The sequence below is a fragment of the Ananas comosus genome, linkage group 21 (genome assembly GCF_001540865.1).
Source record: "Ananas comosus cultivar F153 linkage group 21, ASM154086v1, whole genome shotgun sequence".
Classification (NCBI taxonomy): Eukaryota; Viridiplantae; Streptophyta; class Magnoliopsida; order Poales; family Bromeliaceae; genus Ananas; species Ananas comosus.
Window position 1 is genome coordinate 8,120,695 of NC_033641.1, and position 27,061 is coordinate 8,147,755.

Here is a 27,061-nt window from a genome sequence, read left to right on the forward strand (position 1 = left end):
ATTAAATTATAGATGTCGAGACTTGCTGTTGCATATCAGAATAAGTTAATTAAAATTTTTAAGTATCATTATAAGGATTTTGATTTTTCGCTTCGTCAAAGATTTTGCTATTCATGATTTTGTAAGATAGTATATTTTGCCTTTGAGATAATTTATCTTATTTTGAAAAAATGACTTAATAGTTTGAATATATAATATTCCTAAATAAGGGTTGAATACAATATTCTAAATAATATTCTTTAGCAAATATTTTATTTCAAATATTTGATCTCATTCCTTATGGATTAAATATAGATTTTCTTTTTTAAGTAAATTAAAAGAATGAATCAAATAAGATATTTCATGCATTCAAACAGGGCCTTAAAGACAAAAATATTTTCATACTAAATAAGCTATCATTAGAGAAACTACTTAAGACCGTATTTGGATGCAGAATAAATTATGTAAAATTAACTTATTTGATATAAAAATTTTTTAGTATAATTGCAAGTGGAAAGTTTTATTTTTCACTTCTTGAAAGATCTTGTTATCCATAATTTGGTAAGATAGCAAATTTCATTACGAGATAATTTATCTGAGGGCTCTATTTGAATGCATGAATATCCTTTTTAGTATATTTCATTGAATTACTCAAAAAATTTATACATTTGGTTGATGAGCATGATCAAATATTTAAAATAAAAATCATATTCAAACTTCAAGTCACTTTTTTAGAATAAGATCAATTATTTCGTAGATAAATTACGCTATTCTATCAAATTATAGATAACAAGACCTTTGAAGATGCAAAAAAGTTGAACTCTTTAGTTTCCATCGTATCAAAAAATGTCGACTAAAATATAGATTTGTTTTTTTTGTAAATACCTACCTTTTCATTTTTCTTCCTGACTTTTAAAAATCTATACTTTATTTACTCAAAATTTCAAGTTTATGCATTTAATCTTTCTCTGTCAAACTTTCGCCACTACTTTGGCCATTTCTTATATTTTACACCAAAAATGTCCCCAAAAATGAAAGAAAAATATTAATTTTTTTTACTTTTCCTTACGGAACAAATAAAAATAATTTAATCATTTCGTCCTCTTTTGTTAACACTCCTGTATTTTAACTAAATTTTTTATGAAAAATTCTAGTTGTGTACCCCAAGGGGGTATAGGATGTACACTGCATCCATCATCTGAGAAATTCTACACTATCACACTTGCACCACGTCATCAATAACAAGCCTATCGCATTCCTTCTTTTCAAACAAAAATACAATAAAAATATTTTTTTACAATCATGATGGGACATATACCTCTAAAAAGAGACATTTGATTGGTTTGTTACACCATGTCATCAATATACCCGTTGCATTCTAAAATTTTTCCCATCTAAGAATGGGGTGTACTTTACTAGTCATATCAATATGATTAATGGTAATGTCTTCATTCTTGAATAGGGCTACTGTGCTATTAGGAGCACAGCAGCCTTTGTGCTCCTAAGTTCTTTACCGCCCATCGAATTTGATGGGTGGTTAGAGTGAAAGGGAAAAGAGAAATTGAAGAGAAATTGGGTTTCTTAATTTCTCTTCTCTTTGAATTTCTCTCTAATTTCTCTTCTCCTTTTCACCCTAACCACCCATCAAATTTGATGGGCGGCTAAGAACTTAGGAGCACAAGGGCTGCTGTGCTCCTAATAGTACAGTAGTCCTACTCCATTCTTGAATGGATGTGATGTATATCATATATCCATTGGAAGTGTATAACTAGTAATGGCCAATTTGTATAAAAAATTCACAAATTTTGACCTTTTGTAAAATCAGGCCGTCTTTTTCGATTTTACAGATTCGGTCCGAATTTTCAGCAAACTGACCAAATACTCTTATTACTTTTTCTCTCTTTTTTGCTTTTTTTCTCTTGTTCATTCTTTTTTTCTCGCTGAAGAAGGCAGAGGCAGAGATGGAAATGGCCTGCCTAGCCTCTCACCCTCATGCCCTCGCCCTCGCCGCCCACCCCCTCGCCTTCTCTTGCCCTTTCTCTCTCCCTCCTCCGCCGCCTCTCCGCCGACGCCGATGCCGCGGAGGTCACTGCGGCGCTGCAGCCTCGGAGCGAGGGGTCCTTAGCGGCGTCGTCGCCGGCGCCGTGGCTGTTGGCTAAGAGGCATGATAAAAAGAAAGTTATAGAAAAAGGAAGAAGAAAAAATAAAGACAAAAAATCATCAAAGAAGAAAGATGAAGATGAAATTGCACTATTTTAAAAGAATGTTGCACTATTATGGACATAAATTGCACTATTTAAGATATAAACTGCACCCTTTAAGATAAAAGTTACACTCTTTAAATAAAAATTGTACTCTTTGGAAGCTATTTATACTATTTTTTTTTTTATTGCACTCTTTGAGATGTAAACTGTATTTTATAAAATGAAAATTACACTTTTTAAACGAAAGTTGTACTTTTTTTAGAGATATTTACACTGTTTCTCCTTTTGTTGCACTCTTTGAGATGTAAATTGCACCCTTTAAGATATATTTACATTGTTTGAAAGATAGTTACATTATTTTTTCTCTTCTTGCACCCTTTAAAAGGAGAAACAATGCAACAAGTGGAGAAACAGTGCAACAAGAGGAGAAACAGTGTAAATATCTTTCGAACAGTGTAAATATCTCTTAAAGAATGCAGTTCATATCTCAAAGAGTGTAACAAGAGAAGAAACAATATAAATATCTCTCAAAGAGTGCAACTTTCGTTTAAAGACTGTAACTTTTATTTTAAGGATGTAATTTACATCTTAAAGAATACAATAAGAGAAGACACAGCATAAAAATTTTTCAAAGATTGCAATTTTCATTTAAAGAGTATAACTTTTATCTTAAATGGTGCAATTTATATCTCAAATAGTGTAACTTACGTCCATAATAGTGCAACGTTTTTTTAAAAAAGTGCAATTTTATTTTATCAGTGTAATTTCATTTTCATCTTTCTTTTGCTATAATTTTTTGTCTTTATTTTTTTCTTTTTCTTTCTTCTATAATTTTTTTTTGTCACGCCTTTCCGTCAACGGTCACGGCGCCGGCGACGACGTTGCTAAGGACGCCTCCGCTCCGAGACTGCGGCGCCGCAGCGACCTCCTCGGCGTCGGCGTCGGTGGCGAAGGAGGAGAGAGGGAGAGGGACAGGGCGAGAAGGGCGAGAAAGGACGAGAGAGGGCGAGAGAGACGTTGTCGTCGGAGATGATGGAGGAGGGTCGGAGAGGGGGAAAAAAAAAGTTGCGGCGCGGCCTTGGCGAGGTCGAGGGCGAGGAAGGCAGGGGGTGTGCGAGCGAGGGCAAGGGCATCAGGGTGAGAGGCAGGCTGTTTCCACCTTTGCATCTGCCTCCGCTGCCTTCTTCGACGAGAGAAAAAAAATGAACGAGAGAAAAAAAAAAAAAAAAAAAAAGATAGATAGAAAAAGTTATAAGGATATTTTGATCCGTTTGTTAAAAATTCGGATCAAATCTATAAAATAAAAAAAGATGACCAAGTTTTACAAAAACTCAAAACTCTTAGATTTTTTATACAAATTGGCCAATATTTTATCACAATTCTTATTGTCCAATAATTTCTCAAGAGGATGGACCAAACGCTAAACCCTTTTAAAAAGTATTTTGACCTGCGCCACCTAAAACCCCCTCCCCTGGTTCCCCGAAGCACACGAACGCCTCCATCGTCCCCAAATTTCCACACTTTGTCCAACATTTTCTAAATTCCTATAAAAGATCCAATTTTTCCTACTCCGTGGCCTTCAAAATCGCATATTTTTCCCCCTAGAGGTGAATAACCGAGCAATCCGAGCTCAAATCCATGGCTTCTCTTTTCACGGCTTCGAAATGCGCCTTCTTTAGCCCTAAGGTTGCCCAGTTACCTACTTTTTCTACATCGTCTCTTGTTACTAATTTGATAGTGTAGTGGTATATCAGTAGTATCTTAGTGTTAATTTCTGTTTTGTAGAAGGAAATTGATCTCGGATTGTCCTTTTCCCTATTTTTCTGATTATTTCTGTCTCTGTTGCTGCTGATTCGATGATGTAATGCTGTAAGAGTAGTATCTTGTTATTAATTTCTGTTTGAACAAGTAATTCGATTTCAAAACCGACTATTTCTATCCTAATTGCTACTGATTACATGATATAATGGTTTAGGAATGGTAATTTATTAGTAATTTTAGTGTAATTTGTGTTTGGAGAAGGGACTATTTCTATCTCCATTGCTAATGATTTAATGCTGTAATGGTACGTGAGTAGTGTCTTTTTTTTAAGAGATAGGTAGCACGCTACCCGTTTCGTTTATTTCATTTAGAAATAAACTTAGCTGTAAATGTGAATCAATACGTGAGTAGTGTCTTATTGTTTATTTATTTATATTTATGTTTTGAAGTAGGAATTTGATCTTGGCTCATCCTTTTCCCCTTCGATCAGCGCCCATGGATGTCGCAGGCGTGCTATGAGAAAGGTCCTTTCCGTCATGGCACCACCGGCGCCGTCCCCGCATTCTCTGGCCACCACCGGTTTGGTTGGGACTCCTCTCTTCGTCCTTTGTCTCTGATTAAATGTATATAACTTGCTTGAATTATGTTCGGTTTTGCGACGGCAAACCATCATTAAAATGTTTTGATTTTGGTGCATAGCTTTGTCTCAAGCTATTTGATCGCTTTTGTTACAAAATTTGGGTGCACTGCTTGAGTCACGTAGGATTTCCTAATCTCCGTAAAGAAAAAAGGCGCACCCAAATTTATGCAGGTCGGTGTCAGAATCGTATGTTTGAAAATGTAGGGAGTCTTTTTAAAAAATTGTCATAGTTCAGGTAACTTTCATACGTTTTTAGCTCTCTCTATCTATTAATTTTTTTGCTTTTTTTTTTTGGGGTGGTATTTATGGTGTATCTTTTCTTGTGCTCCTGTTCTTCTTTAGGTAAAGCATTCGATGACTATGACAGAGAAGATCTTGGCCAGGGCGTCGGAGCGGTCACGGCTGGAGCCGGGAGAGAATGTTTGGGTCAATGTGGATGTGTTGATGACTCATGATGTCTGCGGACCGGGGACGTTCGGGATATTCAAGAGAGAGTTCGGTCGGAATGCGAAGGTGATCACCAAATCTTGATCTTCATATAATAATGTGTACTTAGGATCAATCAGTTTGAAACCATACAAACATGGTATTGTTACTTTGGAACCGAGCTTCTTTTGAGTAAGCTAACTATTTTAAGAGTTTTTTTTTTTTTAAGTGTTTTGCAATTTGTATAAGACAATGTCTTTTCGGTGCATTTTATTTATCTAGTAACTAAAAAGTCTATATTTATAAGTGTGTGAAGTAATTGGATCTTGTGGAAGTATCATTTAAAGAGAAATCTTTCTACTGTGTAAGTGATGCAAAAAAAGGGGTCCTAATGCAGAGGTTCCGTGAACACAATAAACTATTGACTGCTTTTTACATATTATCTTGTTTAACTGAACATTGCTCATTTTTTCTGTTATCTACTTTGTTCATGTTAACTGTTAATATATAGATTAATTTTCTCTTTGCATTGACATTATTACTGTTGTATCAGTACTGATGAGTTAATACAGTTGATGTCATTTTTTTGCATTTTAATCTTTTGGAGCCCAGTATTGTGTGTGAATCTGTTTTTTCAACTGCGACAGAATGTTCAGCATATCTGATATGTTTAGAATCAATCTTGCCAGTCTCAGAAATTTACTTTGATTTGGAATTGCTTGAAGTGTATCTGATTACGGTTCGTTGATTGAATTTGGTAATCACAGGTTTGGGACAGGGAAAAGATTGTGGTTATACCAGAGCACTACATTTTTACCAGTGATGAGCGTGCAAACCGGAATGTGGATATCTTGAGGGACTACTGTATTGAGCAAAATATTAAGTATTTCTACGATATAAAGGATCTAAGTAATTTCAGGGTATGACTTCCAACTTTGTATGTTTTGCTTTAATCCTTACAGAGATTATGAACATATATTGCTCGATTGGTCTTAAATTGTACTAATGCTGAATGTTTTAATTTTGCAGGTTAATCCAGATTATAAAGGTGTATGCCACATTGCTCTTGCCCAAGAAGGTCATTGCAGGCCCGGCGAGGTATATATTATTTGCGAAAGCGCCCCCTTCTGTTAAAGGATTATATAAATTTGCAGACCATTCTAAAATTCTTGATCTTCCATTTAGGTTCTGCTCGGCACCGATTCCCACACATGTAATGCTGGGGCTTTCGGCCAATTTGCTACGGGAATCGGCAATACTGATGCAGGTTTTGTGATGGGCACTGGGAAAGTTCTTCTTAAGGTCCAAATACTTCCTTGTAATGGATGTCATATTTTACACTGTTTTCTATTCTTTTTTTTTTCTGTTGTAAAATTGTATACACAGCCTCGTAGTAATCGATGTTGCCCTCAGTTTTATTTTTCAGTGTTCAAATCTTTTGACCATAAGAATTCCAGGTACCCCCTACAATGAGGTTTGTTCTGGATGGAGAAATGCCTGATTATTTGCTTGCCAAGGATTTAATTTTGCAAGTATGTTCGACACTTTTTACGCTAGCATTATGCATTTATTACTTTATACCTTATTTGGTTATTTCTAGCATAAATCTCCTACTTTTTGGTTTGTATTTCTTCTTTCTATTCTTACTTTGCAGATCATTGGTGAAATTACTGTTTCCGGTGCGACATACAAATCTATGGAATTCACTGGCTCAGCTGTTGAGAGTTTAACCGTATGTTTAGTACCCTATGATATATATATATATATATTTTAAATTTTCAGTGAGACTCTTTGAGTACACTAAAATAATGTATGCTTTGTTCTTGCAAGATGGAAGAGAGGATGACATTGTGCAATATGGTTATTGAAGCCGGGGGAAAAAATGGAGTAGTCCCTCCGGATGAAACTACATTTAAGTACCTTGAGGTAAGGGTGGTGTTTATACATCACTATGTAATTTTTCTTAGCGTGCGTAAGAGATACAGCTATAGCATCTTAAGATACTGACATTCACCATTTATTGGACTTAAATTATTTTGATAAATCATTAATTCCAGTTTGCTGTATACTCTAAATACTCTCATTTTCATTCTCTTATGACGCCATGCTTGTTTAACATTTGATGCAGGATAAGACATCTGTAAAATATGAACCTGTCTATAGCGATGATAACGCCAGGTATTTTAATTTGATTTCCATATTTATCATATTCTGAGGAGTTCTCTCATATTTTTTGCGAATTGATCCAATCCATTGTCTAGATAAAGAAGATACTTTGCTTGCTCCCACTCTCATAGATGAAATTGAATCTCTGCTTGCGTGATTTCAACTTGAGAAGTAAATTTTTAACCTCTGCTAAGAATATATGATATAATGCGTACTATCGCATATTTCTAAATATGTTAGCTTCATTTAACCTCTGTCTCTTTGATAATATTTTATGTAGCATTCTTATGTACTATTACCTTCAAATATCAAGTGCTTATAATATTTATTAACAAAATGGAATGGTTACAAGAAGTTTTGACGGTCTTATTTATTGATTTCGGATTTCATCCTTTTTCATTTCTTTTCTACCAAATAATATAGTTATTGTATCCTCATACATTGGTCATGTGTCTTTTACTGTCCAGATTTATTAGCGACTACAAGTTTGATGTTTCCAAGTTGGAACCTACAGTTGCAAAGGTTTGTGCTTTCAGAAAACAACTTAAATTTGTGATTAATACAGTGAATATCCACCAAAGTAAATTTTTTTTTTTTTTTTTTAAGATAATAGCATCTGTCCACTATGTTATGAAGTTTAATTCTTTTTTTAACTTCTCAGCCTCATTCACCTGATAACCGTGCTCTGGCACGAGAATGCAAAGACGTCAAAATCGACAGGGTTTACATCGGTTCTTGTACTGGTGGGAAGACTGAGGATTTTCTGGCTGCTGCGAGGGTTTTCCTAGCTTCCGTAAGAATATATGGCTTGCTTAATTTTTAGCTGCAGTTAATTTTAGTCTGCATAATTTTTATCGTAGCAGTTAATGTTTGTCTCTTTCATATCATCCTCCTGTAGAAATAGATGCTGAGGACTTAAAAGTTTGACGACTAAATTTAGTAATGTCAAATTTTGTATGATTTGATTAAGATATGCCATGTTGAAGGTGTCGGAAAATGGTATGCTGTACCTTAATCAGCTATTATTCGAAGATTATCTTGTGGTTAATATTCTCATGGAGAACCATTTAAGACGGTCTTTTAGATGGAGTAATTATGATATATTGTGTGGAAGGTTTAACTCCTAAGAGGCAACAAACTACAAGAACATCCAAAATATGAAAACTAATCACTTTTGTTAGGCTGATTTTGTACTGATTGTTATTTAAGCAACAAAATACAAGCATTTAGATCAGTCCATACTACCCTTCTGAAACACTTTTTCTGTTCTACAATTCAAAAGAAAACCATGTTATGATTAAGGACAATTTTGCATATTTTTTTGATGTTTTATTGTATGGGTTACTCATTCGGTAATTGCATTGTGTCCCCATATTAAGATATTCATGTTCCTATATTTGTTTCTCGTTTTAAATAATTTATTTACTTTATTTCTGCTGCTTGTTAACCTTCTCTCTCTTAATATATAATCTACGATTTATTCATGTAGCTTGAAACTTGTTTGTGAACAGGGGAAAAAGGTGAAAGTTCCCACTTTTCTCGTCCCTGCGACGCAAAAGGTAGTGGATTCACTCTACAAAGACATCGACATAAATCGGCTTTGTGTTACTATGATTTAGTTGGTTCTCGCTTGCAAATGTTAACAGGTTTGGATGGACATATATAGCCTCCCCGTGCCAGGGTCCGGCGGCAAGACTTGCTCTCAGATATTCGAGGAGGCCGGCTGTGATGTTCCAGCTAGCCCTAGTTGCGGAGCCTGTTTGGGCGGTCCCCGAGACACTTACGCACGTATGAACGAACCTCAGGTAATAATAACTCAGCTATATAACAACAAAGACCAATGATCATTAAAAAAAAAACATGTTAATCTACAAAATTAGCCCTTGAAGTTTGATTCTTAGTTCAATTGCATCTTTTAAGTTTGTCCTCTGTAAAAGAGTTACGCCTTTCGGTTATTCTTTAACATTCGAAAACAGGTTCTACAGCACAACTTTGGGCTGTTAAATGTGCTCGCGGCTTAAATAACAAATAGACAGATTTGAACTATAAACTGTTAAGTTCTAACTAAGATCCCATAAATAAGCATCTTCGCAAAGCTGTATACAAATCAAATCTCTCAAATGAGCCAACGTGGCTCTACTCGAGTTCGACTTGATTATCGATACGATGGCAGCGGTCTCTCTGTCGGTCATAAAGGAAAGAGCGTCTGTCGTTAAATTATAAATTTATTGTGTTTGATCAATTTACAAATCCTTCAATATCCAGGTTTGCGTGTCGACCACGAACAGGAACTTCCCTGGCAGGATGGGCCACAAAGAAGGGCAGATCTATTTGGCCTCGCCGTACACGGCAGCGGCTTCGGCGTTGACGGGCTTTGTTACCGACCCGAGGCAGTTCCTCATGTAGACGAAAAGTTTTCTGTGTTTGTCGACACTCGTCCACCGTAGCTTACTTTGTACTTTTCTATGTGCATGTAGGAGATGGAATGCATGTAGAGAATGGATTTTTTTGCTGTAACTTATGAAAGTCATCTTAAATAATCTGTCTCCCTACAAATTATTATTTGCTTGTGTGGTGAAAAATTGTTGATGATTTTGGATGGGAGTATGTTTTCTTACTTGTTGAGGGTCCAAGGATGGTGATATTTTATTGAAGTAGGGCCGCAAATTGTAATTTTTGTCCTCAAACTATGATGTGTGTGATATTTTAGTTTTCGAACTTTAGTTTGTTGTAATTTCTAGTTTGAACTTTAAGATTGTTGCAATCAAATTTTACTATAAAACGCATCGCTGTTATAGCCGTGACGTGGTTAATAATGTGTGACAATGACTAAGATGTCATATATATTTTTTTTTATCATTTCTCGTTCGTAATAGTATTATTCAATCAACTAAATTGGGCAAACTCTTTTAATAGTAACAAACAAAGAAAGGTTGACCTAAAAATTGTATTAGATTAATTTATCAACTATGTTTGACGATCAAAAGTGTCACCCACCGTAATTTATCAATTAAATAAAAGCACTAAAATAACTCAAATAAAATAATTTACTCCGTCCCGAATGCAAATGGATTTGGGTTGGTAGAGCTCCGGCCCGAATCTGGTCCAAATGGGCGAGTAAGTGCAAACTAAAAATATAAAAAAATATAATTTGTCCTGAATGGGGTGCTTCCCTTGATCCATTTCCACCCGCCAAAAATCAGTCAAAAACCCGCTCTCCCAAATGGAGCGATAACTGGAGGTCAAAAATAGAATTAAAATTAATCTGTCTCGAATCCGTCCTGACCAGACAAAAAATAGAGTGAGAGGAGGGTGACCACTGACCACTCCCACTAGGCATGCAAACGAATCTAGGTTGGTAGAGCTTCCGTCCCGATCCGCCCCGAATGGGATAGTAAATGGAAGAAAATAAACAGATTCAAAACTATTTTTTGATTCGAGACAGATTCGGGACAGGAAACGAGAGAATTTTGACCCGCTCCGAAAACTATTTATATTTCAAAAAATATCCCTAAAATATAATATATTTACAAAAAAAATCCAAAATATAAATAATTTAATGCTTTCATTTCTCATGTATTTGAAACTTTCGAATTTTGCTTTGAATTGTGATTGATATTTTTAATTTTTATAATTAATGTTGTTAATTATATATATAATATTATTCAAAATTATTATTTTATATTTTATAACATATTAGTAATATTATAATTTTATAAAAAATATTAATTGGCAGGGCGGATTCGAAGCGCCGGCGGGAGGCGGGTTACGAGACAGGACGGATTATAGGATATAATTTTTAACGTGTCACGGGTTCGGGGCGGGAGGCGGAACATTACTTCCGCCCTTAGATCTGCCCCGTTTGCATCCCTAACTTTCATCGTAGATCTATTCCATTTGCATTCCTAACCGTGCCTTGAGTATTTCTTTTGTACTTAGGAGTTGTTTGGTTTTAAGTAAAATCTAAAATTTTATTTTAGGAGAAAATTTATTTTCGATGAAAAATAATTTTATGACCACTTTTACACCTATTCAAACACCCCCTTAGCACCCTAGAATCCGCAAAAATAGCAAATTCAAAAAACCTATAACACCCAAAGAATCCAATGCCATTCTTATCCCAGGAAACCAAGCAAAGAACCTGAAAAGCAAGCATTCTTTTTCCCCTATTTTATTCGAATATTACAACTTAGTCCCTATTGTTTTCAATTAAATACTTTTGACTCTTGACTTTGTTATATTTATATATTATATTGCACCTTAAACCTAGAGCATCAACAAAAGTTAACTTTCTAATAAAATTACTATTTTATCACTCTATCTTTAAAATAATACAATTAATATTATTTGACTTTTGAGCTTTGTTATATATTATTATTTTATCACTTAATCCCTTTATCTTTAAAATAATATGCCTAATTAGTTGTTAAGAAATGACATGCCCGTATTAATTCATTTTAAGTGCTATATTATTTTAAAATTATTATTATCATTCAACTATTATATTATTTTTTTTAAAAAATAATTTAATAGCTGAATTAGTAATCAGATTATCTTCGAGTAATAAATTAATTATCATTTCATATCTAGAATATGAGATAATAAAATTGAAGTAAAAATCAAAGTTTACTATTGACCTAATTTAACCTAAGTAGAAAAAGAATAAGGAGCGAGTCGCAATATCAGGATAATATAGGGGCTAATATGCAATTTTACCTTCCTCCTCCTCCTCGCCCTCCTTAAATCGAGCTGAGCTCCTCCTCCCCTCGTCCTCGCTCCAACCCTCACCACCACCACCACCACCACCACCACCACGACATGGTCTTGTGGGCCCAGCCCTCCTCCGCGCGCGCTCCGTCGACGCAGCCTCCTCCTCACCCCTNGCGGTGCTCCGGCATTGCGGGCGGCGGCCGAGGGCGGCGGTCGCCGCGGCGGCCGCGGCCGCCGCGGTGAGGGTGGCGGCGATGGCGGGGACGGCGAGGGCGCAGGAGATGACGGCGATCACCATTGCCGCCGCCGCCGCCGCCGACTCCGGCGATGCGGAGGAGGAGAGGCCCACTCAAGAGTTCGCGAGGAGAGAGACGAGGGTAAATAATAAAGGGATAAGCAGCCTTCAAAATTTTAAAAATATCTAATATTATTCCTAATCGACTAAAATACTCTTATTAATTTTTACAAATTACTTTAAATATTTAAATTTGAGATTTAGAAAGGCTATTTTGACAATTTTAAAACAAATTAAAAAATTTAAATAGTTATCAGGCATAAATAAATAAATAAATAAAAATCCGAGATAATAAATTCATAATTCTGAATTATACGCCGTAAAAAGCTATTCAGTGAAATCTCATTGAGTAATCCATAAGTTTTTGATTCGCTACCGCATGCAATTTTTATTTTATATAAAAATTATAATTTTTTATTTAAAGTTTTTTTTGCATAATAAAAAATATTTTACAAATACTTGAAGGCAAAATTGATATGTGACGGCGGATCGGAGACTTTCCAATTAAAGTTTTATTTTACTATAACTAAACATGATTTTTTATTTTGGTTCTAAAAATATAGTGTAGTTAAAAACACATATAATTAAAAAATTTTTGATTAGCTTACGCAGATAAGAAGTATATTTTAGAAAAATTTATTACTTATTCTATTATATGAGGCGATTGAGGTTACGACGAATTAAGAATTGTCGTGCCAAGGGCACGGCATAGCACTGTTTTTTAATTTTTTTTAAAAAAAAAATTAATTTTTTAATATTTTAATAACTTTAAAAACTATAAAAGTGGTTTACCTATTATATATATCACACAACTAAGTAAGAATAGAATCATAACCATAGTACTAACTAAAAAAAAATTATTTTATATATATTAAGATGGGAATTGATATAGCCAGAATAATATTTATTATTGCCAGAGCATATACATTGTATCTAATCATATTTTGAACATCTTGCTTTAACAATATTAGTTATTATACCGACCATTCTTAGAGCAAGTGGTTGGTATCCGAAGTCCCAAGTTCGAATCCTAATTGATTAATTTTTTTAGTTAAATTTATTTCTAAATGAAATAAAGGAAGCGGGTAGCGTGCTATTTATCTCTCAAAAAATAAAAAAACAATATTAGCTATTACTCTGAGAATATAAATCTCATTATGAAAGTGTATACATGAATTTAAAATCAAAATTAAAATTAGACAAAAATATAAAAAAAAAACTGCTGCGGATAAAATTACTCTATCTAAAATGATAAAAGAACCAAAATAATCTTTTTATTTGTATTTTTTAATTAAAAGTTGGTCTTATACTGTAATGGAACTTAGTAATTACTATAAATGTTAGTAGTTGTACAAGATCTATACATTTTTAAGTACAAAAAAAAAATTTGTAAAAGCTTTTATTTCAAAAAGACTTAAAAAGATTCAAAAAAAAAGTTTGTCAATACGATGTTGGCATTGGCACGACCTATGTCACATGCCAGCAGGACCTCAGCATGGGGCTGCAGGGGCAGCATGGACAATCCTTACCGCCGCACTGTTAAAGTTGATTTGGAATACTTTTAGCTGCTACAATTTAGCCTTCTCGTACAGTTTCGATTACAGTAGTTGAATTTAAATGTATCAAGCCGAGCATTGAATTTAAATAGGCATACAGTTATAAATACAGTACAGTTTCTATGATATGCAACCAAACAGCTTTTTAGATTCTTCGAACTATTTAGAAACCAAATTTGGTAGTTTTCTAACATTTTTTGTCTAGTACCTAAATAATGTTGGAATTGACAATCTTTAGTAATTAATATAGAGTGAATTTGGGATTACTTGATCGCTAGAAAGATCATTGTCGAGAATGACTCGTAAAATATATGGCCCTATTAAATTTTAGACTCCGTATTGTGAAGTTACACTTTTTGTAAATTCAAGATTTCTAACCTTAAAAAGGAGTATATAAATCTTACACTCTTATCCTAGAATTCACAAAAATTTAAATCCGTTGTAGTGAAAATTCACAAAAAGGAGTATATGAATCTTGCGCTCTCATCCTAGAATTCACAAAAAATTGAGTCAGTTATCCAACTTTTTAAAATTTTGATTTTACTGTCTAATCTTTTAATTTATTTTATTTGAGTGAGTTAGTGATACTTTGACTTTAAAATTTGAGCTAATTATTTATTTTAATGAATTTATAATTGTAAGAATAAAGACTTATTCAAATCTTAATGTTAAAGTATCATTGACTGATTTAAATCAAATAAATTCAAAGATTGGATAGTAAAATTAAAATTTTTAAAAGTTAAATAGTCGATTTAAAATGATATATCCATAGTTTAGATAGTTCAGTATGTTTTTACAAAAAAAATTAAATAGAGTTTGCGCCCCGCCGGTGCATCTCAAAATTGGAGTTCAATTTAAGTTAAATCTTAACTATTTAAATTTTTAAGAAACTAAGTTTTATAATTTTCGATACCATTTATTTAATATTAAAGTGGTCTCGAAATTAGTAATTTTAATAGTTAATACAAGGTGAATTTGAGGCCAAATGATTAATAATAATATCGTAAAGTCAGAAAATTCAAATTTTTTAAAATTCGAATAATTTAGAGTGTATATTACAGTGTTGATTCAAATTTTTTAAAATTCAAATAATTTAGAGTGTATATTTTGAAACATATGGTCGAATTAAAGAACTGTTTTTTCTTTTTCTTTTTTTTTTTAAAAAAAAATTATGCTACGAAGGAGCAAAATGCGGTAATTTTCTACATTTGGTCCTAATATGGTCCACTAAAATAAATGGGGCGTTTTTAGCCCAATCACTGGATAAAATGTATGGAGACCCCCTCAACTAATTTAATTTAGAACTAGATCCAAAAGCAATTCCCTCGACAAATTCTTTTTAGGGAGTGTTGGGTTTGTCGAAAAAGCGTGAAAAAAAAAAATCCAAGAATAAAAGATTCCATATTTTCTGTTTGTTTGGTTTTAAAAAAAAGTCTTTTTGAAAATTTCTTTTTCAATTTTTTTTGGCAAATTAATGTTTTCGTTTTCAGATTTTTTCTAAAAAAATAAAAATGCTAGATTTTTTTTATAAAATTTCAAAAAAAGCTTATCAAAAAGTGAGTTTTTGGAAGCGAACGGATGGAAAACAGAAAAAATTATTTTTTTCCACACTTCTTTGAGAAACTAAATAGCCTATTAGCTAAATTAATAAAAAAAAAGGGGCAATTGCTTATATACCCCTGAAAAATTTTCGACGTTCTGATTAACCCCTCTTAGAAGGCTAATATTGAAAATACCTTGTTTACGTTCCAACCTATTTCTAATATACTTCTAGAATTAAAATCGGTTAATAAACTCTGTTATCTATATAAAATTACTATTTTGCCTTTTCAAATATACCCTTCTACCATCACCAATTTTTCTTATTTGTCCTTAAGTTAGGGCACAAAAAGTATTGTGTTTTTTAGTCTTTTCAAATATACTCTTCTACTGTCACCAATATTTCTTATTGCCCTTTGTGAACCAACCGTTGTACTCTAAAAGCTTTTAGAGTACAACGGTTGTTTCACATGGTATCAGAACAGGAGGTTCTGAATTCGAGTCACACCATACTCCTAGCATATTAATTTCCTCCCATTTAATTCAAGCCCACGTCATGGGCTGACTAAAAAGTCTCGAGCCCAGATGTGAGGGGGAGTGTTAAATATAAAAATGTTTAAACATCGTTTTCTAACAGCTTAAGCTTTTAGAGTACAACGGTTGTTTCACACCCTTAAGTTAAGGACAAAAGTGATATTTTAATTTTTTTTAACTGTGGTAGATATTTAACTCACGTTTAAGCCAAATTAACTTAACAGGTGGTAACTATAAGGGTATTTTGGAATAACGGAGGAACATATAAGGCGTATATTGGAAAGAAAAAAAGGTACCGGTAGATGAGATATTTTTGAAGTTTTGAAGGGTATATAGGTAATTATTCCAAGAAAAGCACCCTTGCACTGTTGCATATTAGACTAAATTATAATAAAAAACATTCTTTGCACTTCAGTGGTCTTAGTTATGTTTTGCATTAAAAATTATGTTGATTATTATTGTACTTTATTATTATTTAAAAAAGTTTTAATTTGGATACAATTATTGAATCCAACTGTGGAGCTATACAGGAATAAATTAATAGATAAAACTCATTATAATTAATGCAGTAGAATCATATCAATGGAATGAACATTGTCCAATAAACTCTCAATTTTATTAATATTAGCAAGAGTCCATCTATTTTTTTATTATAAAAATATTCTAACTTTACTCACATTAGCAAAGTGGGAGATCTTTTTAATCTAATTTTTTTTTTATCTATTTTTTGAGTCACAAATAAGCTGATATTGAGATAAAAATTGTGATATATCAACTCGTTTTAGTATAGTTTTATAAACTACTTTGCTAATTATTCTAATTTTTGGATCTATTTAAAATAGTGGAAAAGTGAATTGAGCTCACCGATACAATTTTTAATGTGTAGAGTAAATAAAATATGAGCTAATTGAGTGTACATTTTTTTTATTTAAGTTAAAAATTTTGCCAAATGTAGTGATTCTATTAATTAGTAACTAATTTTGTTTTATTTAATAAAAATAATTAAATTTATTAAATTTAGTAAATATTACTAATACATTTGAGAAAGTTTTTTAATTATTTTTCTAGTAAATCTACTTAAGAGAAAAAAAGGGTAAACTTCAAATACCACCCCTGTGGTTTTATACTTTCTCATTTTAACACCCTATAATTTAAAGTGTATCAATTTAGTAATATATGGTTTTATTTTTATTTTTATTTTTTTATTATCGATTCTACTATTTTTTTCATTAAATCAGTGACAAAGTTAAAACTGAAGGATGCTAAAGTGAATATTCGATAAATTTACATGGAGTATCTGAAGTTTTTTGTATATAATTTAATAAAATATTTGCTGAAAAGCTTATAGATAAAAATAAAATCATAGGATACTAACTTGGTACACTTTAAACAGCAGGGTATTAAAGTGAAAGAGTGCAAAACTACAGGGTGGTATTTGAAGTTTACACAAAAAAAAAATTATTTAGAGGCCATTTCGAAATAACTATAGTTGAGGGGGTCTCCATACAATTTTACCTTGTTACTCCACTCCACACCTTCTTCCTCGTAAACAAGTAACAACCATCAACAATGGCGCTCCCCATCCAAAATACCTAAAATGCCCTCCACCTTTCCCGGAATCTCCCGCCTCGTCCCCCACCTCTTCCTCCTCCTCCTCCTCCCATGGCCGATTTCGCCGCGGAGAGGGAAACCCTAGCCTCCAAGCTCCGCATGGTGCGGTGGATATCCCTCCTCGTCGGGGTCCTAAACCTCGGGATCGTCCTTTTGGGAGGGGTCCTGTTGGACTCCGTCGTCTCCGGCTGCTCCGCCGCGGCGAAGCTCCCCGTCGCGGCGGCGGCGCTCGTCGCCGGCGTGAGGGTCGCCGCCATGGTCGGCGCCGCGAGGGCGCAGCACGCCACGGCGGAGACCATCGCTGGGTATCTGGTGGACGGTTCCGTCGCCGTCGACGGCGCTCTTCGCCGCGAGAGACGGGTACCTTTTCCCTTTTGATGCGCGAGGGAGCTGAGTTTTTGTTTAAATTTCGATCTAGGGTTCTAGATTTGTAGCTCTGGTAAGCATTTGGGAAATAGAAAAATCTGGTGCTTCTGTTGTAACAGGAAACACAAATGAGATTATGAGCTTCAGAAGCTCTAGTTTGGCGCTTCTACTACTGCTGTAGGGAAAATATGTTGAAGGGATTTAATATATTGCTTCTGCTAGAAACACCATATAGATAGCAATGGACTGCATATTGTTCATCAGTCACCTCAAGTAGGGCGTTTGGTATACCAGAAAAGTTTGGTGCTTCTGCTGTAATGAGAATCGGAAATGAGACTCTGATGAGAAGTAGAAGCTTCAATTATGTGTTTCTACTTTTGCTGCAGCGAAAATATGTTGAAGGGATGCAACTATAGTGCTTTTTAAACAAACACTGTACGGACAACACACAATTTAACAGCACTACATCATAAAAGAACTTCCTTTTCATGATTAGATATGGTTTAGCGGCTGTTTATTTCAAATGCAGCATAATGTATTGAAAATTTCTTTTATCCATAGATTTGCTCCATTTACTCATGAATCAAATGGTTATGTAGCATACTTCATTTATTCAGCAAATTTTTTTTTTTCATGTCTAAATTCTCTTATCTTGATAAACAGGTGAGATACAAGCGGTGGCTATGGTGGACGAGATTTGGTATGGTGGTCACTGTATTGCAATTTGTTGCAGCAGTTTATCTCATGTTCATTATAAATGATTTTGCTTTCAATGGGAACTCGAAAGCATGCTTTGGAGGTCTGTATATTGATTTATCTTATTGGAGTTTTACTGCTTATCCTTTACACTTGTTGATTGTTACTCCCATGGGCCATTACATTATTTTGTATGTAAAAGGCACCAGCTGAACTTGTTGGTTGTTTGCTGCACAAATCTCGTAACTTTCTTTTCCTTTTCTGGATAATAATGCAAACTATCTGCTTAGATCCTGAAATTATATGCCTCCACATCAGCCACATGCCACCAAGTGATCCTCCCGTATTCCAAGGCTTTCATTGATCTAAAAGTAAATTTCTTTTGAAAGGTTGAATTGGAAATATGAGATCAGATCAAAGGCAGATTGCGGGGGCAGTGTGAGGGCTGATGTGGTGTGCTGGGTTTAGTTAATAATTTCATATCTTACATAGCTCTGAAGGGCGTGGATTTTTCATGAATATTAATCCGGCTAACCCTCTAGAAACTAATACTAGTGTTTTGGCTAGTCTTCTTTTCTGTGGGTTGTATCCTAGCCATATCCATATTGTTGGGAAAATGATTGCATGATTTCTATTGTTCGCATCACGTACAGGATTCATACTGTTCAAACCTTCTAACTACATTTATGTTGATTGACGAAGGAATTTTTTAGTTCTGATATCTTTTTTGTTCGCATCATGTACAGAATTCTTACTATTCAAATTTCTAACTATTTTTATGTTTGTTGGTGAAGGAATGCTTTAGTTCTGATATGTTTCTTTCAAACACTAGGCTTGAACTCTCAAGTGCTACAATTTTTTCGTCACTTCGTTTTTTTGGGCAGTAAATTAGCTCTTTTTATCCCTACAACCTATTAATTATTTTCCTTGCTTAAAATCTAGGTCAGGATACAGCTGGTCAAGTATGGAAGCAAACTATACTAGCTTCTTTTCTTGTACTGGTGTGGGTGGTAGTTATTATGCAATGTTTCACAGGTTCAGACATATTAAAGTGGAGGTCCTTTTATGCGACTCATGATACTGCATGGAAAGCTCATTACAGAGAGGTATTTGACCATGCGATTCGAGAGGCTTTGTGCTGTCTAGGACGTGCGAAGTATTTGTATGTTTCTCTCTTTCATTTATGTGAAATGAAGCTTTAGTTTTAGTTTAGTCTTTGTCTGATTTCTTTTTATAATTCAAATTAGGACTGTCTTAGAAGAAGACGAAGTTTACTCTGTGGCAAGACTCTTAGGTGACTTGGTGGCATATCGAGCATCAGGAACAGGACATTTGGAACTCCTTGCAGGTTAATTATCTCCATGAAGTATTAAATTTTCAGTACAAAGTAACTTGGTGCTTAACTCCCCACAAGCCCCCTCCCACCCCCCCGCGGCCCCCCCCACACACATGCTTGTACAACGCTTCAATGTTGTGCTTTAAGTTCTGAGGTCTTAGTATAATTTACTTTTTTGGGTAAATGAATCATTTGTCATGTCACTGTGTATCTGCTGCATAGTATCTTAGGAAGAGTGGGGAATTAAAGAGTCAAAATTGTATCAAATGATACAAATCATATCAAGGGGCTATTCTTGTGCCCCTATTTCATTTCTATGTTATTCGAGTCTTTCAACATCACACATTTAGAAGGACTTTTGTACAGTTTTCTTTCCGTGTTTGAATTTGATTAAACTTCTTGTACTATAAAACACTCAGACATTTACATGCTTTACATTAGGCTTTATTTTTTGTGCTCAAACATTTCAATTATTGTCTTGTTCAGGACTTGCTCTATTACAAAGTCATAGACACTCACCTAGCATGCTAAGTGAACTCGTGGAGGCACCAAAGGAACTTATTCAAGAAGCTGCACTATACCATCCATTTGCTGAAGCTGCTTACACGGTTAGACACAAAATTCTATACCATCTCATCTTTTGTCCGACTCCTAGCATTATATTTGATTATAGTCTTGATACAGGGGCCGCTACTTGATTTTGGACGGAACCCCATTTTATTTCCTTGTGCATGGCTCTACAGACAAGGGGTTTTAACTCCATGGACTCGTAACAGGTTTCTAATGCCCCTTATCCAATTTAATCTTAGTTGTAACATTAGCTTGCCTGTATATTTTACCTATTTTCTGCCACCATTAGATATAATTCTAAATGCACCAGAAGCTTTTGTATAATTGATAGATTAAAGGATCGGCGGACCACTATATTGGGGCAGATAGTATTGACTATTGACACTTCATGCTTGTGTCTGCTTCAACTATTTTTGTTTAAAGTTATTCTCTTGGCAGGACAAACTCTTGTTTTGCTCATTTTGCTACCAAGTACATCCTCACCATTTTTCTTGGGCGTAGTTTGCGTCATAAAATTTTGATTCTCTTAATTAGTGGATTTATATGCTTAAATAAACTCTAACTTTTGTTTATGCTTTTATCCTTAACTTCCCAATTAACAGTATTGTTAACTGTAACATGTTCATGTTGATAAAACGTACTGCAAGCTCACAGCATCCAGACATTATCGTGTCCCACTTCATATTTTACTATTATATTACTTGTTTTATTATGCTATGTTAGATGATGAAAGACTTCGTTTTCTGTGTTGATTTTTATGATCTACAATATTGCAGTATTTTCATATTTTTTGAGAAATGACAGCATATCATATTGTTTGGTCAAACGTAATAATTGTTATCTTAGTTCTATTTAAGGCGTCCTGTACTTGAAGGTGATAATTGGTGGCGAGGACATGCTGCGGCCTTTCTCAAGTATGTTAATCTACCACCTGAAGCTCTTCTACGAGGCCGTGTCTGTCAAGTAAGACTGAACTGTTATTTCTACAGCTCGAAGGTGCTATTTCTTCACAAATAGCACCTCAGAGTATTGGTTTAATCAGTGATAATGTGAATCTAGTTATAGCTTAATTAAGTAATCTAATTATAGCTTATCGAACTATGGATGATTCTTGATAATTGTTTCACTTGCTGCTTTCTTGATGATGCAGATGAAGCGTGAGGCTGCTTACTTCGTTGTGGTTCTCCATGATCAAAGAACTGTTGTTATTGCTGTACGTGGAACTGAGACTCCTGAAGATCTTATAACTGATGGATTGTGTAGGGAATGTGAACTTACTTTGGAAGATTTGGATGGGCTGCTGTATACTCTCTCTCTCTCTCTCTCTCTCTCTCTCTCACACACACACACACACACACACACACACACACACACATGCGGGCGAGCGCGCGCGCACGCTGGCGCACAAATGCTGTAAATGTTTCTAATGCAATATCTCTTTCAAATTACTCTGGTGCAATAGGTATGGAACTCATATTGTGTGAAATTACCTGATTTCCTGTGTACTGTTATCTCTACTTGGTTCTAGCTTAGAGTATACTGATATTCTGTAGTCCTGTTATTAATGTACTCATCATTACAACCAACAAAGCTGTTGTGATTAGATACTATTTACTTTATTGGGTGGTCTGTTTCCCTTCTCCTATTGCTCTTTGTTCCATATTATATGGAGGTAGCTCCTTTCTCTAACTTCAAATCTTCCATAGTGATTATCAGGATCTTACTATCTGTAGTTGGTAATTACGAACTACAATGTTATATCACTTTTGGCGATTGTCTCTTGCTATTCTCAATTCTATACACAACAGGATATTGAAAGTAATACATTTTTTTCCTTTCTTCAGGAGTGAACACTTACCCGAAAGTACGAGGCAAAGAATTATTTCCTCTTTCCCACATTATGGACATGCCGGGATTGTCGAGTCTGCTCGAGAGCTTTTCATGCAAATTGATGGACAACAAGGCGATAAAGGCAAGAACTGCAGCCGTTTATTTCATCTCCATCTTCTACGTGCTCTCAAGTTGTCGTACTTTGTAGTCTGTTCTGGTTACACCTGTAGTACCTGTTGGGTCAAGCTCCCTTTCAGTTACAGTTATGCTAGTTAAGTGATTGATACAACCTTTGCTGTGTCAGAAGGCTGAGATCAAATTTGAGCCCAAAAATGCTGTAGACATTAAAGGGACTTTCATAGGGATTCTCCTAGTAGGTTAATATTACTGCAAAAGCAGTTTGTCAAACAGCACTATACTGAACAGCATGACCAAAGAGGCCCTAAACATGCACTTGCATTTCATTCATGTCACATGCCTTTCTAATAGCTTATCACCGACTAAAGATTTAGTGATAATGAAGTTAAGCTCAAACTAATTTTTTTGAAAATTTCTCTGCATTTTTTCTTTCATCGGGAAATCAGATAATTTAGCGTCAACAAGCTTTTATTTGTTGGAGGCATGTCTGTTGCGGGATTGTCAATTCCCACATTCAGAGGATACTAGACTTGAAGCTGACTTAAGAGGATGGTCGCTGCTAATATGTATTGTTATGTGAAGTGTGAACCCTCGTCTTCACCTGATTTGAGAACTCCACATGTTTCAGTAATTCCACCAAAACTGCTAGGTTTCAATCAAAACTTGTCAGTTTTAATTAAAACTGGTATTCGATTATAAGGCCAGTGTCAGTTATTTTCCTCTTAATCTTTACTGAAACCAACAAGTCTGGGCAGAGAAAATGTAGTTTTGGCCTCTGACTGTCTTAGTGCCATTCTTTCTCAACCTAAGGTCATCGGTTTGGAGTTTTGCAACATGCCAAGTCCCTATTATCTTTACCTGCCAATTGTTGTCATGAACATATTATTAAATGTAACACAAAAATGATTTATTTAAGATTATTGTAGCACTCCTATGTTCTTGTGCAGGGAAATCTGCATTTCATTATGCTACAACTGAATGATTTTTTTTTTCATGGCAGAAAACTCAGCATCTGGGTATCTGTCTTCTTTGTTGGGAGTGGGCTGTGAATGTCATGGATACAAAGTTCATATTGTAGGTCATTCTTTAGGAGGTGCTGTTGCTACACTCCTGGGACTGAGGGTAAGTATATATTCACTCAATTCTTCTGAATCTTTATTGATCCTTCTTTTTTTTCTTTTCTTGTTTCATTCATTATCTTCTTAGCATGATGTGACAGTGCATGGGATAAACAACTAGTTTAAATAGCAAACCTTACTGGACATTAATTATAAAATTGCAGCAACATTGCAGTTTTGGTAGTCTATGTCCTTATTCTATGTTTTCATAGGTCTTTTCCCCTATTTTTCTCCTGGTTTGGGATATTCTTCCTTTCTATGCAATTCCATGTTTCTTTACTAATTTTGCAATAAAATTTTTGCGTATCAGGTATCGTATCTTTCTTCATTTCATATGAACTTACTGTGACCTTCCTGCAAGAACGGACTCTTAATAAAATGGTTTAAATAGTTAATTTTCAAACTGCAATTTGAATCATAGGAAAAAGATAACGTTTCGTAAATCTGAAATAGCATGCTCTACGGTTGGTTCGTGAAGTGAAAACAATTAAAGAAATTCCATCATTGTGGAATGACTTCACATTTGACTATCATCCTTTCTTCTTTATCGATTTCTATATCTTGATCAGTTAATATAACCGTATGTGAAGATTGGTTGAGGCTTTGCTTGATGAACTTTGAGATTCATTCTAATTGCTCCATTTATTCTTTAATGAAAATTTTCCCTTTGATTTAATATTTATGTTCTGCAAAATGTAATGGATATTCTTTTGCTTGTGTAAACAAGGTGTGAAAGCAAGATGCCCATATTTTGTGTCAACTCAGTTAGGAGTAAATACTAAACTGTAACTTTTCCTTTATATGCTCTCTCATAATATAAATTCCAAGTTTAAGTGCGTGTTTGTGAGTTGGTGCATAACTTCAATAATGAGTTAACTGGTAGAATACTAAACACTTTGTATCGAGCAGCTTTATGGACGCTACCCAAACTTACATGTGTATGCTTATGGAACCCTTCCTTGTTTGGATTTTGTATTAGCTGAAGCCTGTTCAGACTTCATTACTACGTAAGTATAAATAATACTATCATTCCAAATTTTGTGTTTATCTAAGCTTTTCTCCAGACTTACACAGAAATTTTTCCTTTTCTTTGTCAGCATTGTATACAATGATGAATATTCTGCGCGCCTTTCGGTCAGTTCAATCCTCAGGCTTCGATCTGCTGCGATTACTGCTCTTTCGGATGATTCTTCAGCTGATTCAGCAATGATACGAAAGCTTGCCCGGAGGATTCTTCATGTAAATAAATACCATGAAAATGGTGATTCCCATTGCATTTTGCTACCAGCTTCCATAACAAGCAATCTGGTAGGGGATGAAAAAAATCATATACATAATAGGAGGCAGTTTGAACACACAATTAGAGGTAGGGGCTTTTACATTTATATCGCCACGAAAATCATAAGTCATATATTTACACACATATATATGCTGCTAGAAAATTTGAATTTCTGTATATACTCAATAGTTCAGTTTCTTTCGTAAATACGTAGAGTCATCCAATTCACGGAAAACATAGAAGGTTTTTATTAGAAAAAGTTTCTAAAGAGGAGCATTTCACTTAGTGCAGGGCTACGTGTAAATTTATATTTTGCAAGGATATATAAATGTAAACAGATAATTTTGAGGGGTTACATATGGAAAATATTGTCGGATAAACATGTTGACTCACTAGCCTTGCTCAAAGAGACTGAAGATTCAAATTTTTGATCAGGTTTACTATTGAAGGTAGTTTTCTAATAGTGTTCTTACAATCTCGATGCAGAGAGGGGCGGCCCTTATCAAGAGCTCAATAATGAGGAGAGTTTGCTTCATAGAAACAACAACTATCAAGACCAAAACTTTGACCAGTATGATAAAACAGTTCAATTTGGGGATCCGTATTGTCGTTTTGAAGGATATCAAACAACTTACAGAGATATACCTGTAGAGCCCCCCGAGATGTTTCTTCCGGGATTGATCATTCACATAGTACGACAACCTAGAAGTGTCTTGCCTCTGTGGAAATTCTGGAGCATTCATGACAAAGATGGTTCGCATAGAGCCTTTTTGGCGAAAAGAGAAAGCTTCAGGGATATTGTCGTAACACCATACATGTTTATTGATCATCTACCCTGGAGGTAAATTGCATTTCTTGTGGTTTCCTAAGTACACGTAGCGTGTTTTATGCCTTAAGCCTCTATCATAATGTTAAAAACTATAACTGAAACATTTATAAGCTGAATTACGCTTTTGGTCCTTAAACTATTAGGCGAGTGACGCTTTGAACCTCAAACTTTAGTTTGTTACAATTTCTGGATTTTCACAGTCAATTCTCAGAGTCCAATTTGATTGACTGGATAATGGCGTGTTGCTGATGTGATAATGATGTATGACATTTTAGTTATTGCTACGTTATTAACAACACCACTGTCACATTACTGCCACATCAGCGATACAATATCATTCAGTTAACTAAATTATATTGTGGGACTTGCTTGCAACAATCTAGAAAGTTCGAACAAGAAATTGCAACGAATTAAAATTTTGGGACCGAAATGTTATCCATCTCACAATTTGATGGCCAAAAGTGTAATTTAGGCATTTATTATATACTGAAAAAAATCATTGGTTTCCTAAAATAGAACATTAAGCACATCTTATCTTATCTAATTGCGGTTGCTAAATCAATTGGAATTTGTACTTTCTATATTTGGTTTGCGATCCATTCTGTTGAACTTATTGTTCTATTCTATTGATTCCTTCAATTGCAGGTGCCACTATGCGATGCAAAGAGTTTTAGAAGCCCAAAAGTCTCAAAATAGTGCTGATTTATCCATTGAACAACATTTGGTATGATCAGTTCCTACAATTCCCACCTTATATCAACAGAAATATTATAAATGTTTGCAAAATTACTCTCTTTCACGTACAACTAAAGATTCAAGAGTAGCTACTCTTCCATTGTTGAACGTTGCCAAACTTCACCTAACCAACAAAAAGGAAACTTTGTGAAGATGATTCTGTGTTCTTCTTCGCGAGTTCAAGGCGATTCACATACATAGTTGATTCCTTCGCACTAACCCGCAGAAATTTCGCGGTCCATAATGTTCAAAATGCACCATGATGATATTTCCTTGTTTGCTATGATAAATATTCTTACTGCTGTACAGATTCAACCCTAGCTGTGGATTAGAAAATGTACCAAGATAAAAGATGTGATATACCTTTGAACAAAGAATAAGTCAATTACAAATTTAAAATGTGCTCTTTTTTTTTCGAAATAGAATGTGTATCTGCTTCGTCGACTTTGTCGGAGTCATCGCTATATTTACTTATACCCTTTGAATTGAATATAAGGAATGAGAGGGGTTATATATGAAACTTATGAAGCTGATTGGCATTTTACATTTTCTTTTAAGTAATGCAATTTTTAGTTAAAGGTCCAATGAGTGAGAGTTCAATAGTTTTAGATGTGGAATGGGCTTTGGTGTAGGAGGTAATGGTGGGTTTCTTCTAATTTTTACATTTATTAAGGTGTCTGTTTGACAACAAGAAAAATAAAATAATGGAAGCATTTTTTTTCTTCTATTTTTTTTTTTTTTTA

At 34.5% G+C, this 27,061-nt stretch overlaps 2 protein-coding genes across 10 annotated transcripts; both read left to right on the forward strand.

Moving 5' to 3' along the window:
* On the forward strand, positions 3,575 to 9,958 carry LOC109726699 (3-isopropylmalate dehydratase large subunit, chloroplastic-like). Of its 3 annotated transcripts, none has more exons than XM_020256460.1 (15): positions 3,575 to 3,869; positions 4,397 to 4,528; positions 4,927 to 5,097; positions 5,778 to 5,930; positions 6,040 to 6,108; positions 6,196 to 6,312; positions 6,468 to 6,542; positions 6,665 to 6,742; positions 6,841 to 6,936; positions 7,139 to 7,188; positions 7,644 to 7,698; positions 7,838 to 7,969; positions 8,688 to 8,735; positions 8,823 to 8,981; positions 9,442 to 9,958. In XM_020256460.1, exons 1-15 carry the CDS (start codon positions 3,822 to 3,824, stop codon positions 9,580 to 9,582), a joined length of 1,524 nt encoding a protein of 507 aa, XP_020112049.1. In that variant the 5' UTR covers positions 3,575 to 3,821; the 3' UTR covers positions 9,583 to 9,958. The 3 variants fall into 3 exon arrangements, with proteins under 3 accessions (XP_020112049.1, XP_020112050.1, XP_020112051.1); XM_020256461.1 differs by having other exon boundaries at positions 4,394 to 4,528; positions 9,442 to 9,582; XM_020256462.1 differs by having other exon boundaries at positions 4,435 to 4,528; positions 9,442 to 9,582.
* LOC109726634 (sn1-specific diacylglycerol lipase beta) lies at positions 12,087 to 26,838 on the forward strand. Of its 7 annotated transcripts, none has more exons than XM_020256360.1 (14): positions 12,087 to 12,263; positions 18,451 to 18,586; positions 19,426 to 19,645; positions 19,731 to 19,831; positions 20,306 to 20,427; positions 20,504 to 20,595; positions 21,247 to 21,352; positions 21,540 to 21,691; positions 22,234 to 22,361; positions 23,358 to 23,479; positions 24,385 to 24,482; positions 24,573 to 24,841; positions 25,241 to 25,595; positions 26,229 to 26,838. In XM_020256360.1, the coding sequence occupies exons 1-14, from the start codon at positions 12,141 to 12,143 to the stop codon at positions 26,311 to 26,313; spliced, it is 2,109 nt and encodes a 702-aa protein (XP_020111949.1). In that variant the 5' UTR covers positions 12,087 to 12,140; the 3' UTR covers positions 26,314 to 26,838. The 7 variants fall into 7 exon arrangements, with proteins under 7 accessions (XP_020111949.1, XP_020111951.1, XP_020111948.1 ...); XM_020256359.1 differs by lacking the exon at positions 12,087 to 12,263 and adding an exon at positions 17,254 to 17,781 and having other exon boundaries at positions 24,573 to 24,736; XM_020256357.1 differs by lacking the exon at positions 12,087 to 12,263 and adding an exon at positions 17,254 to 17,781 and having other exon boundaries at positions 22,234 to 22,352.